This window comes from Acinonyx jubatus, chromosome E3 (genome assembly GCF_027475565.1).
Source record: "Acinonyx jubatus isolate Ajub_Pintada_27869175 chromosome E3, VMU_Ajub_asm_v1.0, whole genome shotgun sequence".
NCBI classification, from domain to species: Eukaryota; Metazoa; Chordata; class Mammalia; order Carnivora; family Felidae; genus Acinonyx; species Acinonyx jubatus.
In genome coordinates this window covers 10602655-10616704 of record NC_069398.1, presented here as the reverse complement: position 1 = coordinate 10616704, position 14050 = coordinate 10602655, and the positions used below count along the sequence as shown (strand labels likewise).

General features: G+C 40.8%; 1 protein-coding gene across 5 annotated transcripts in view; it reads left to right on the top strand.

The window, feature by feature from the left end:
• Window positions 1-14050, top strand: part of TMC7 (transmembrane channel like 7) — a 55469-nt gene that overhangs the window by 39067 nt on the left and 2352 nt on the right. For 3 of the 5 annotated variants that reach the window (XR_008294567.1, XM_053213197.1, XM_027043156.2), the window contains 4 exons: window positions 1873-2059; window positions 4046-4176; window positions 9745-9900; window positions 13202-13280. Coding sequence is in view for 4 of the 5 variants with exons in the window: in XM_053213197.1 (XP_053069172.1) it covers window positions 1873-2059; window positions 4046-4176; window positions 9745-9900; window positions 13202-13280 (553 nt within the window). In the remaining variant the exon portion in view is untranslated. The remainder of the gene's footprint in view (window positions 1-1872; window positions 2060-4045; window positions 4177-9744; window positions 9901-13201; window positions 13281-14050) is intronic. The other 2 variants (XM_027043157.2, XM_027043158.2) reach the window with 2 other exon arrangements.

The window sequence follows — 14050 nt, the reverse complement described above, 5'->3', positions numbered from 1 at the left end:
CGTCGTGAGGATCACATGAGAAAACGCAGAGATAAGTACTGAGCACTGAAGAAAATACTATCACCACATGATCGCCATTATTTAAAAAAATTAAAAAAAATTTTTTCTTAATGTTTATTTGAGAGAGAGAAAGAGAGCATGAGCAGGGGAGGGGCAGAGAGAGAGGGAGACACAGAATCCAAAGCAGGCTCCAGGCTCTGAGCTGTCAGCACAGAGCCCGATGTGAGTCGTGAACTCATGAGCCTTGAGATCATGACCTGAGCTGAAGGTGGACACTCAACAGACTGAAGCACCCAGGTGCCCCACATGATCACCATTATTTTGTCATCATATTATTATTGGCATCTCCTTGAGCCTTAAGTGGAACTGTTTACTTAACCACTTTTTTTTACCCAGGTGTACAAATTATTCAGGCATGTCAGAAGTCCAGTAAGCCCTTCAAAACCAACCTTAAAAAAGAAAGTGTTCTTTTAAAAACCTACACAAATATGACATGAATATGTGCTTATTTAAAAATGTTAAATATTTAGTATTTAAATAAATACAGAAGTCCAGAGAATAGTGAGACTTCTCTTTTGTTACCGTCCCCTTAACTCCCCAGTCCTACCTTATTTCTCAGACGTGGCCATTGGGGTAGATCCAGCAGTCCTGGGGCATCTGGGTGGCTCAGTCAGTTAAGCATCTAACTCTCGATTTTGGCTCAGGTCATGATCTCATGGTTCATGAGATCGAGCCCTGTGTCTAGCTCCATGCTAACAGCATGAAACCTGCTTGGGATTCTCTCTCTCCCTCTCCCCCTCTCCCCTACCCATATATGTGCATTCCCTCTCCCTCTCCCTCTCTCAAAAAAATAAATAAATAAAAACAAAGACACATTTACATAACTACATGTATAAGTAAACACACAGTCTTGCTAGAAGTGTTCTTTTTCCGCCTTTAAATGGGATCACGGTACATCTGCATTGGTCTGCAGCTTACTTGTTTTCCTCCCTTGCACACACAAAATATCATGAATAACTTTCCAGTCAGGACACATGGATTTTCCTTGTTCATTTTAAGGACTGTATAATGTTCCACTGTGTCTGTGGCATATAGTTTGTCAATGTAGCCCCTACTGATGGTCATTTAGGATGTTTCTAGTATTTAAAAAAATTTTTTTTAATGCTTGTTGTATTTTTGAGAGAGAGAAAGAGAGAGGGAGAGAGAACATGAGCAGGGGAGGAGCAGAGAGAGAGAGAGGAAGACACAGAATCTGAAACAGGCTCCAGGCTCTGAGCTGTCAGCACAGAGCCTGATGCAGGGCTTGAACTCATGAATCATGAGATTGTGACCTGAGCCGAAGTCAGTGCTTAACTGACTGAGCCACACAGGTGCCCCTGTTTCCAGTATTTTTGCTAACACGTGGCAATCCGCAGTGAACAACTATGTGTGTTAGTCACAGGCCCCTGCTTCTGGGGTTTCTGTGGGAAGATTCTAGGATTCCAGGAAGCAGTTATGCTAGGTGGTAGGATTCTCATAAGCCATTTTCTGTGTGAATGCACATTACTTTTTGAGCCAAGTGGCAAGCCAGAACACAGAGACTGCCATTAATGGTCACCACAACCTGGTGCGGTAGGTTGTGTTATAATTCCCCTACATTCCATATGAGGAAATGAATCTCATCTAACCTTATCTGTCTGGTAAACTGTAGATGTGAGATTCAGACTCTGGTCTCCGTGATTCCAGAGTTCACGGTCTTCTGCATCTAAACATATGACTAACCAGTTTCCATGAGAAATGTATGTGGAAATAGCCGTGATTTGGGGGACGTGGTTCTGTGGCCTTGGCAGGGTACTGGCAATCCAGGTGAGAAATTGTCCTGTTTGTTTCCAGGCTCCTGGTGACCTACTGTTCCTCATGGAAACTGGTTCAGTGCTGGGGACAGCAGGAATTTGCCATTCCTGATAACGTTCTGGGGATTGTTTATGGGCAAACCATTTGCTGGATTGGAGCCTTTTTCTCCCCTCTTCTCCCTGCAATTGCAACCTTGAAACTCATTATCATCTTTTATGTGAAAGAGGTAAGGAGAAGGTTGGGCAGGGGGCTGATATTCTGGACCATTCTTGACCTTTCAAGGCATTCGGCAGTCGTGTGACTGGAGCCTATCCACGTTCCATCAAGATGTATCAAAACTACATTCCTTATTTGATACATATTTTTATTCTGGAAAAAAAGACTTTGAATGGATTTCCACATTTTTAGAATTTTGAGAGTCTTAAGATTTTTTTTTTTTTTTTGCTCCTGTGATTTAAATGTTGTTTTTGTAGGTAACCATCTAAAAGTTGAGTTGTAATTGATCCATCAGTTGGTAGTGGCACATCTGGTGATGTTTAACAAAGCATTAATTTAAGTTTTGTCATTTTCTGTTTAGATGTTGGAGGCATTGTATTTATTTTCAGGTGTCAGTTATTTGTGTAGCTCCTTGAAGGGCTCACGGGAAGTAAGTATTGTGTCTGAACTAAGTGCTGAATGGATAGAGTGGCCCTGCAGATGACTGACTGATCTGGGCTTCATTACTGAGCCTCTTTTATTATTATTGTTGTTATTATTATTATTGTTATTATTATCATTATTATTATAGAAGCAATAGATGCTCAATATCAAACATTTAAACAATGCAGATATGTATACAGTAACTTTCATCCCTTCTTCCAGAGGTGCCATCTACTAATAAGCCCCACACTTATTAATTACCTATTATGCTAAGCCCTGAGGATTCAGAAATGGAAATAATAATTATAATATTAATATTCATAATGACAGTAATCATAATGATAAGAATACCATGTACTCCCCTGCCCCGCTGAACACTTTCCATAGGCTATCATATAATGCTTATACACATCTTTTGAAGTAGGTACTGACGTTAATCATATTTTATAAATCAGGAAGCTGAAGTTCAGAGAGGTTAAGTAACTGGTCCGAGGTCACATAGCTTATAAGTGACTCCAGGTTTACTTCACTCAAGACCTAAGCTATTTAATCCTTAGGTAAGCAGAGCCTTGAATTGAGCCTACCCAGATGTTTTGGCCGTTGAAGAATGTTCTGATGCTTTCATTTGGAAACTTCAATTGGTTGAAGTAACCGAAGGAGAGGTGGATGTGAGAAAACATACAGGAACTTGTTCCCTTTCCAGGAAATATTGGTTACCCAGTGCTTTCCTGGTGTGTAGCCCAGTAAAGATATGTGGGAGTAACAGAATAGGTCAGGGGCGCATGGCTGAGTTCTGACACTACAGGCCTGACCAGCTAGCCACCCCCAAACAGGACACCGGGGGTCCCTAGTACTCTTTGCCGTCTGGCTCAGATGATTTTCTGGCTTCTGCTGAAGTCAGAACGGCTTGCTGCTCCCTCCTAGTAATGTATTTTTTAAAAATATTAAGGGGAAATCTTATGCCTATTGCTATACCTTTCACCCCCTTTCCACTTGATATTTCCACAAGTCTTTTTGGCCCTGATGGAAATATTTGTTTTTAATATACAGGAGAAATAAATGCTTATAAAAAATTCATGTAATGAATTGTATGTTCTCATGGATCCATTTAACACATATTTAAAGTCCTGTAAAGTTTTTTTAAAAACTTAAATGAGATCATACAGCACAGAGTTCTGAAATCTGCCCTTTCATTTCATAGTACTGTCAGGGCAGGATGCAAAGCCCATATCCTTTCTCCCGGCTCAGGGTATTCCATTGTGTGGATGCACTTTAACCTTTAAGTGACCCCTGTCGATAGCTCTTTCATTGCTTCCAGTTACTCCCTGATATCAGTAACTATAGCAGTAAACATCCATATACGTGAACTTTGGCCCATTTATTCTATTTTCTCATCAAGATGAATTTCCCAGCGTTGGGGTCTGGATTAAACATGTTTCATTTTCATCTGTATTGCTGACTACCCTCTAGAAAAGTGGCATCAGTTTACATTCCACTGGGATGCATGAATGTGCTCATTTACCTTCAAGGAAGCTATGCTCTTACTTTTTTCTCTTTCTTTCTCTCCCCTTAGATAAGTCTTCTTTACACCTGCCGGCCCTCCCCAAGGCAGTTCAGAGCATCCAATTCTAATTTCTTCTTCCTGTTGGTGTTGCTGATAGGGCTGTGTTTGGCAGTAATACCTCTGACGATCAGCATGGCACGGTAAATATGATTTTGTTTTCGAGAACATTTCCTTGCTTCTTGACATGTTCCTCTTTTATATTAAAGGGCCCATTGTGTTCTTTATTGGTTTTCCAAATTCATGGCGTTCCACCTGCAGAAGTCAGTAAGTCACTCCTGGTTTAGCCAGGCCCATCGTTGTTTTGGAATCTCTCTCTGGATGCTGGAATGTCTTGGTCCACTTCCAGAACTTTGGCTGGCTGTGTTGCCAGTGTTTTAGAGTACTGGTTGGGTCTGCCCTCCCCCACTCCCTTTTCCTAGGACCTCTCTGCTGGTATCCTTTTGGATTATTTCTTTGTTTCTGATTACAAAAATAATACATCTTCATTATAGAAGAATTTGGAGTATCTTCATTGTGACAGGCACTGGGCTCGGTGCTGGGAGTATGGAGACGATTCAGACATGGCACAAGGAATGTTGAGTCTAGTGTAGAATTTGGTAGGAGCAGAAATGCTTAAGACTAGGGATCAGAAGTTGAGTGTTCAGACCCCAGTGACCCTACTCCTTAAGAGTATAACCATTTATACCAAAGGCCAACAAACATTTTCTGTAAAGAGGAATCCTAAATATTTAGGCTTTGTGGCCATATGGTGTTGGTAGCAACCGTTCAACCCTCCTGTGGCATCACGAAAACAGCTGTAGACAGTATACAAACTAATGGGCATGACTTATTCCAATAAAACTTTACTTATAAAAAACAGATGGTGGGCCACATTTGACACTAGGGCTATAGTTTACCAGTCTCTCTGACTTATATTCTCATGGAATTCCATTTCTTCATCTTTCAGTTAAGATCCTTGAACTTTTCTGTCTCTCAGATTTTATTTTTTAACCAATTTGACTGTATATCTTTATTGTTTTTTATTATAGTAATAGATGTTATGTATAAAAAAACTGTACACAAGGGTGTAAATGAAAGAGAAACAAATTTCCCATTATCCTCCCTTAGTTGCACTCCACCAAGGTAACCACTATGAATATTTTAATATTAATATTTAATATATTAATTATTCAGTATATTAATATAAATATATTACTTCCAGAAATTCATATGAACACTATTTATTTTTTAAAATATTTTTAATTTAAAATCATTAACATTAAAAATTAATTAAAGTTAAGTTAATTTAAAATTATTAAAATATTAAGTTTTAATTATTTGATATATTAATAAATATATTTATTTCAACCCAAAATTCATATGAACACCATTTATTTTAAAAAATATTTTTAATTTAGGGGCGCCTGGGTGGCTCAGTTGGTTGAGCATCCGACTTCAGGTCGGGTCATGATCTCACAGTTCGTGGGTTCCAGCCCCGCATCGGGCTCTGTGGTGACAGCTCAGAGCCTGGAGCCTGCTTTGTTCGGATTCTGTGTCTCCCTCTCTCTCTGCCCCTCCCCTGCTCACACACTGTCTCTCAAAAATAAATAAATGTTAAAAAAAAATTAACAAAATATTTTTAATTTAAAATCATTACAGTTTTTTAATGATTTTAAATTTTAAAATTAATTTAAAAGTATTAAAATATTAAAATTTAATTGTTTAATGTATTAATAAATATTAATATATTTATTACTTCCAGAAAGTCATATGCACACTATTTATTTTTATTTATTTATTTTTTCCTTTTTTATTTTATTTTATTTATTTTTACTTATTTATTTTTTTTAATATGAAATTTATTGTCAAATTGGTTTCTATACAACACCCAGTGCTCATCCCAACAGGTACCCTCCTCAATACCCATAGCCCATCCTCCCTTCCCTCCCACCCCCCCATCAACCCTCAGTTTGTTCTCAGTTTTTAAGAGTCTCTTATGGTTTGGCTCCCTCCCTGTCTAACCTCTTTTTTTTTTTTCTTCCCCTCCCCCATGGTCTTCTGTTAAGTTTCTCAGGATCCACATACGAGTGAAAACATATGGTATCTGTCTTTCTCTGTATCACTTATTTCACTTAGCATAACACTCTCCAATTCCATCCATGTTGCTACAAAATGCCATATTTTATTCTTTCTCATTGCCACATAGTATTCCATTGTGTATATAAACCACAATTTCTTTATCCATTCATCAATTGATGGACATTTAGGCTCTTTCCATAATTTGGCTATTGTTGAAAGTGCTGCTATAAACATTGGGGTACAAGTGCCCTCTGCATCAGCACTCCTGTATCCCTTGGGTAAATTCCCAGCAGTGTTATTGCTGGATCATAGGGTGGATCTATTTTTAATTTTTTGAGGAACCTCCACACTGTTTTCCAGAGTGGCTGCACCAATTTGCATTCCCACCAACAGTGCAAGAGGGTTCCCGTTTCTCCACATCCCCTCCAGCATCTATAGTCTCCTGATTTGTTCATTTTGGCCACTCTGACTGGCGTGAGGTGATATCTGAGTGTGGTTTTGATTTGTATTTCCCTGATGAGGAGCGACGTTGAGCATCTTTTCATGTGCCTGTTGGCCATCTGGATGTCTTCTTTGGGGAAGTGTCTATTCATGTTTTCTGCCCATTTCTTCACTGGATTATTTGTTTTTTGGGTGTGGAGTTTGGTGAGTTCTTTATAGATTTTGGATACTAGCCCTTTGTCCGATATGTCATTGCAAACATCTTTTCCCACTCCGTCGGTTGCCTTTTAGTTTTGTTGGTTGTTTCCTCTGCAGTGAAGAAGATTTTTATCTTCATGAGGTCCCAGTAGTTCATTTTTGCTTTTAATTCCCTTGCCTTTGGGGATGTGTCAAGTAAGAAATTGCTGCAGCTGAGGTCAGAGAGGTTTTTCCCTGCTTTCTCCTCTAAGGTTTTGATGGTTTCCTGTCTCACATTCAGGTCCTTTATCTATTTTGAGTTTATTTTTGTGAATGGTGTAAGGAGGTGGTCTAGTTTCATCCTTCTGCATGTTGCTGTCCAGTTCTACCAGCACCATTTGTTGAAGAGACTGTCTTTTTTTCCATTGGATATCCTTTCCTGCTTTGTCAAAGGTTAGTTGGCCATACTTTTGTGGGTCTAATTCTGGGGTTTCTATTCTATTCCATTGGTCTATGTGTCTGTTTTTGTGCCAGTACCATGCTGTTTTGATGATTACAGCTTTATAGTAGAGGCTAAAATCTGGGATTGTGATGCCTCCCGCTTCGGTCTTCTTCAAAATTACTTTGGCTATTGGGGGTCTTTTGTGGTTCCATACAAATTTTAGGATTGTATGTTCTAGCTTTGAGAAGAATGCTGGTGCAATTTTGATTGGGATTGCATTGAATGTGTAGATAGCTTTGGGTAGTATTGACATTTTAAAAATATTTATTCTTCCAATCCATGAGCACGGAATGTTTTTCTATTTCTTTATATCTTCAATTTCCTTCATAAGCTTTCTATAGTTTTCAGCATACAGATCTTTTATATCTTTGGTTAGGTTTATTCCTAGGTATTTTATGATTCTTGGTGCAATTGTGAATGGGTCCGTTTCTTTGTCTTCCTGTTGCTTCATTATTAGCGTATAAGAATGCAACTGATTTCTGTACATTGATTTTGTATCCTGCGACTTTGCTGAATTCATGTGTCAGTTCTAGCAGACTTTTGGTGGAGTCTATCGGATTTTCCATGTATAATATCATGTCATCTGCAAAAAGCGAAAGCTTGACTTCATCTTTGCCAGTTTTGATGCCTTTGATTTCCTTTTGTTGTCTGATTGCTGATGCTAGAACTTCCGACACTATGTTAGACAACAGCGGTGAGAGTGGATGGTGGCTTATTTTTTTCGGTTAATTTTATGATGTGCCCTTTTCCATGCCAGCACATACAGAACTCTCTCATTCCTTTAAAATGTTTTTTAGCTTTGATTTTTTAATATAGTAAATAAATATATATAATATATAATATAAAATATATAAAATATAAAGTTCTACAAAATATGTAATAAATATGTTTACATCCCACGGAATTTAAATAACATAAGAATATATGATGGAAAAAATTAATTTTCCAATCCTGTTTCCCAACTATTTTCTGTATGGGAGCCAGTCATTTTACATCTCAATGTCTCTTTCAGTGGTTTCTTTTAGTGTTCTCTTTTATGAATGGATCATAAATTGTTCATCCATTGCCTTAAACAATAGTTAGGTTGCTTCCAAGAATGTTTTTTTATCCATAAAAATAGGGCTACAGTGGAAAAGCTCATACACAGAACTTAATTCTTTTAGGCCTTAATTACAGATTTTTTGCATTGAATTTTATTTAGTTTTTATTTAGTTTTTTATTTTGAAAAATTTAAATGTGTAGAAAAGTTAAAAAAAAATAGCAGTAATAGAGGTTCACATACCTATCAACTGGATGTCCCAGTTGTTAACATTTTGCTACATTTGTTTTATCTCTCTCTATGCATATGCTTTTTATGGGTGTGGTGACCTATTTGAAATTGTTATAGGCACCATGACATATGTAAATAATAACCTCAGCCACCCCCATTTTGAGATCTGGGTGTGCACAGAAGATATGAGCTAAATACTTGATTGTGCAGCTCCTAAAAATAAGGGTATATTCTCCTCCTCATGCATCTGCAATAACATCACATCTCAGAAAATGAATACTGTCTTATTCTTGCCATTTTCAAATTTCTCCAATTGTCCCCAATAGTCTTTTAGAGCCTTATTTTTATATTTAAAAAAAATTTTGTGTGTATTTATTTTTGTATATGTGCTGCCGAAGCGAGCACTGTGTGTATTTATTTTTGAGAGAGACAGAGAGAGAGCAAGCATGAGTGGGGGAGGGGCAGAGAGAGAGGGAGACACAGAATCCCAAGCAGGCGCCAGGCTCTGAGCTGTCAGCACAGAGCCTGATGTGGGACTTGAACCCACGAACTGTAAGATCATGACCTGAGCCGATGTCAGACGCCTAACCGACTAAGCCACCCACGTGCCTCTACAGCCTTTTTTAAAAATGAGGATCTATCTATCTGGGGCGCCTGGGTGGCTTAGTTGGTTGCATGTCCAACTCTTGATTTCAGCTCAGGTCATGAGATCAAGCTCCATGTGGGACTCCACACTGAGCATGGAGCTTGCTTGGAATTCTCTCTCTCTTTCTATCTCTCTCTCTCCCCCTCTGCTCCTCTCCTCAACTCATACACTCTCTCTTTAAAATAAAGTTAAAAAAAATTTTTTTAATAAAATAACATGAGGATCTTTCGAGTTTTACCCATTGCTTTCATTGCCATGTCTCCTTACTCTCCTTTAATCTTTAATTCTTTGAAGAGTCCACAACTGTTTCCTCCCCTCCAAACTGAGAGATTGGTCCACAAAATCACTACCACCTTCTGGATCTATTTGATTGCTGTCTTACAGTGTCATTTAACTTGCTCTTCTGTGCTACATTTCCTGTACACTGGAAGTCAGTCTACAGATTAGATGGAATTTCAGGGTCAGCATTTTTGACCAGAATATACCAGAAGGCCCATAAGATCGGGCTGTTCCTCACAGGTCACTGGATGACAAAGCCTGTGGCCGGGTGGAGGAGTGGCACACAGCCTGTGCCGCATGCCTCACCCTGAGCCCCTTGGTCTGTGTCCCGGCAGCGTCCCTTCCTCAAAAGCTTGTGGGCCGTTCACCAACTTCAACACCACCTGGGAGGTGGTCCCCAAGACAGTGAGCACCTTTCCCAGCTCACTGCAGTCCCTGGTCCATGGCGTCACCTCGGAAGCCTTTGCAGTGCCTTTCTTCATGATCATCTGGTGAGTAAGAACCGCTTAGACCCTTGCGAGGATTCTCCATTGAGACACGTGGACTCCTCTCCACTGGGAAATGGAAGCCCACCTGTTATGCTTGATAAGTCACTAAACCTCTGTGAGCCTCACTTTCCCATCTCTAAAATGGGCATAATAATAGTGATTCTTTAAGAGCGTCGTTGAGCGGGTTCATTAAGATCCTGCAGGTAAAGCCCTGAGCCCAATGCCTGACATAAATCCAATGAACTTTGTCGATTAATATTACTGATTATTCACAAAATCACTGGCTCTTTGATAAAATAAATCATTACTGGGCAGAGAGAAGAGCACCAGGTTAGACACATGCACTTGAACCCTGGCTCTACTGCTTCTAAGTAGTCTGTGTCCTTTCTGCGCCTCCATTTCCTCACCTGGAAAATGGGGATGAGAATGGCACATACCTTATAGGGTTGTGACATGAAGGAAATGTGGTTAATGATGTAAAATGCTGGTGCGCCTGGGTGGCTCAGTCGGTTAAGTGTCCGACTTCAGCTCAGGTTGTGATCTCACAGTTCGTGAGTTTGAGGCCCGTGTCATCGGGCTCTGTGCTGACAGCTCAGAGCCCGGAGCCTGCTTCGGATACTGTATCTCCCACTCTCTGTGCCTCCCTCCCTCCCTCCCTCTCTCTCTCTCTCTCTCTCTCTCTCTCTCAAAAATAAACATTAAAAAAATTTTTTTTAATATAAAATGCATTTTTATTTTATTTTTATTTTTTTTTTTTTAATTTTTTTAATGTTTATTTTTGAGAGACAGAGCAAGAGAACGAGAGAAAGCAGGTGTGGGGGAGGGGCAGAGAGAGAGAGGGAGACACAGAATCCAAAGCAGGCTCCAGGCTCTGAGCTGTCAGCACAGAGCCCTACGTGGGGATCAAACTCGTGACCACAAGATCATGACCTGAGCCGAAGTCGGACGCTTAACTGACTGAGCCACCCAGGCACCCCTAAAATGCATTTTTAAATGTAAAACGCCAGCAGAGGACCTGGCCCTTAGTAAAGGTTCAGTAAATGACAGGTGTTATATGTCAGGGTGACAAGAGTCATTGCTGCATAGTGATTGATTTTGCGTGTTAAAGTAATTCTAATCACAAATGTACATTGAGGGCTTACTGTGTGGTGGCCATTGTTCTAATTAGAGTCTTACAGTCTGTCTTCGTTATTCATAGATTTCAGGGTGTTTTTTTTCTGTATTGTGAATATGCCTACTTGCTAAAATATTTTACAACCCCCAAAATCAGTTTCAAACCATCAGTTTCATGGTCATTTGTGGACTTGCACAGAGTAGCAAAAAATTTGAGTCACCCAAAGGGCATTGTCTTAGTCTGTTTGGTCTGCTATAACAAAATATCATAGACTAGGTGGCTTATAACAACAGAAATTTATTTCTTACAGTTCTGAAGACTGGGAGTCCAAGATCAGCATGATTAGGGGAGAGCCCTCTTCTGGCTTACAGACTTCTGGTGTCCTCACATAGCAGAAGGGCTGAGCTAGCTCTCTAGGGTCCCTTTTATCAGGGCACTAATGCCATTTGTGAGGGACCTAATCACCTCCCGGAGGCCCCACCTTCTCATGCCATCACCTTGGGATTAGGATTTCAGCGTACGGATTTTGCGGCCACACATTGAGACCATAGCATGCATGTAACCAGCTGAGGTCAAACAAGGCAATAAGCCTGCCATCTTCTTTCCGCTTTCATACTACAAATGTCTTTGGTGACCTATTTAGTGCCATGTTTCTTGCATTTTGTGCTTTTGGTGGCTCATTTCCCGGTGTAAAACCGTCCCAAGCGTAGTGCTGAAGTGCTTCTCATGTTCCTAAGTGCAAAGAGGCTGAGATGTGCCTTACAAAGAAAATCTGTATGTTAGATAAGCTTCATTCAGGCATGGGTTATGGTACTGTTGACACTGAGTTCAGAGTTAAGGAATCAACAATAATGGTAACTAAATTATCTTTAGACAGAAGCAAGATTATGTATTGATAGCTGATTTGCTCAATGAATAAGAAACATAAAACAAGGTATTGATCAGTTGACAAAAATGTTGTGACCAGTGACTCAAGGAACCTCCCCTTGTATTTCCCCTAGGGCCATTGGTTCAGAATTCACTAATCAGGTGTTCCTAGAAGCTTTATAGAATAGAACTACCACAAATAACTAGAATTGATTGTAGCTGGTATGTATTAACTGTAATGAATGAAATCATCGCAATTTACCCCATGATGGAGATATTCTTACAGTAAAGCCCCACCCAATGCAAGAAGTGAGCTTCAGAAATGTATTTGTTAAAGGCATGATACCTTTGATGAGATTAACAACATGGTTTGGGGGAGCTGTGCAGACAACCGGCCTGGAATTCTGAGGACCCCAGGATGCAGAGACTCCTGGCCCCGTGCATTTACTCCAGCTGTCATTTGGCTGACGCCATCTGGTGGCGGTTACCTGATCTGGCCATTCTTGTCCTGTGGCCATTGTATCTTCTAGAAGAGTTTCATTGATATCAGTGTTTCCAGTGGCCCTCATTTCCTCAGCGCTATCTGGGGAGATTGGACAGGAAACCACCTCCCCTTCATGGAATGGAATGAGTTGCCTACTCTTTTCCTGGGGGCTTGCTCTCCACTCCACTTGTTCCTCACCCCAAAGACAGTCATTTCAATCACCCCACTTTGAGATCTGGGACTACATGGAAGATAGGAGCCAAGTGCCAGTTGCTTTTATTCAAAAATGTATTATCCTAGGCTTGTTGTCCCTGGGGTTTACTATATTATCCCCATTTTACAGATGAGGAAACTGAGACGAGGGGGGTTCCACAGTGATTATCCACAGCCAGTGCATTCTATGCTGAGCTGACTTTCTGGACCATTTCCTTGTCTCTCCCTATCATATTCTATGTGCCAAGGGAACAGCAACAACTTTTAATATTAGCTTAAAAAGCAAGGCATGAATCAGTCTCTGCTACCACTGCCAACTCACAGCCCCTCTGGGGCCATTTCTGATTGCCCTCTGCTTAGGATGAATGAGTTTTGTCTTTCTTTTTCTTTTTCCTTTTCCTTTCCTTTTCTCTTCTTCCCTTTCCTTCCTTCCTTCCTTCCTTCCTTCCTTCCTTCCTTCCTTCCTTCCTTCCTTCCTTCCATTCCTTTCTCCTTCCCTCTCTTTTTTTCCTTCCTTCTTTTCCTAACAACAGTAAAACCGTCCTGGGCAAAATGGATCAGGTGGTTTTTCTAGTGGCCTTCAAATGGTGCAAACTCCCTACTGACCTCTCCACCTTGTGTTTCAGCCTCATTATGTTTTATTTCATCGCCCTTGCCGGAGCACACAAGCGGGTGGTGGTCCAGCTCCGAGAGCAGCTGTCCCTGGTAAGGAAGAGCAGGTCCAGAGGGTCATGGCTGGGGACCTTTACCCAGGACATCTAACAGAAAGTGGCACTTTTCCCAGGGAGAGGGTGGAATGCTGTGGTCCCGCTCACCACCACTTTCCTAAACTCTGCACTCAGGCCGGACCTTCCCCAGCTTCTTTCATCCAGTCTTTCAACATGTGTATTGATCACTCCCTGCTCTTCACACTGTGCTGGGATACGGTGGTGATAAAGGGAGACAAGATTGCTAAATAGTTACAGAAAAAGTGATAAATTTCAATAGCGGTAACTGCCATGAAGAGAACACAGACAAGATGAGTGGCCATCTACTGCTGTCGATGGTGGCCCCTGAAGCCCACTTTGAGGAGGTGACATTGGAGCTGAGACTTGAATGCTGTGGGAGGTCTTGGGGATGAGAGTAACAGGCAGAGGGACAGTGAGGGCACCCCTGGGGCTGGAGGACAGTGGCTTATCAGCCGGGGTTACAGCCCAGTCTGAAGGCTCTGTTGAGAAGATTGAGTTTAATTCTGAGTGTGATGGGAAACCAGTGAAATGTGTTCAGTAGCAGTCTGGTGTACATTTCTTTTTAATGTTTATTTATTTTTGAGAGAGAAAGAAAGAGAATATGAGCAGGGGTAGGGCAGAGAGAGAGGGAGACAGAATCCGAAGCAGGCTCCAGGCTCTGAGCTGTCAGCACAGAGCCTAACGCAGGGCTTGAACCCACAAACTGCAAGATCGTGACCTGAGCTGAAGTCGGATGCTTTACCAACT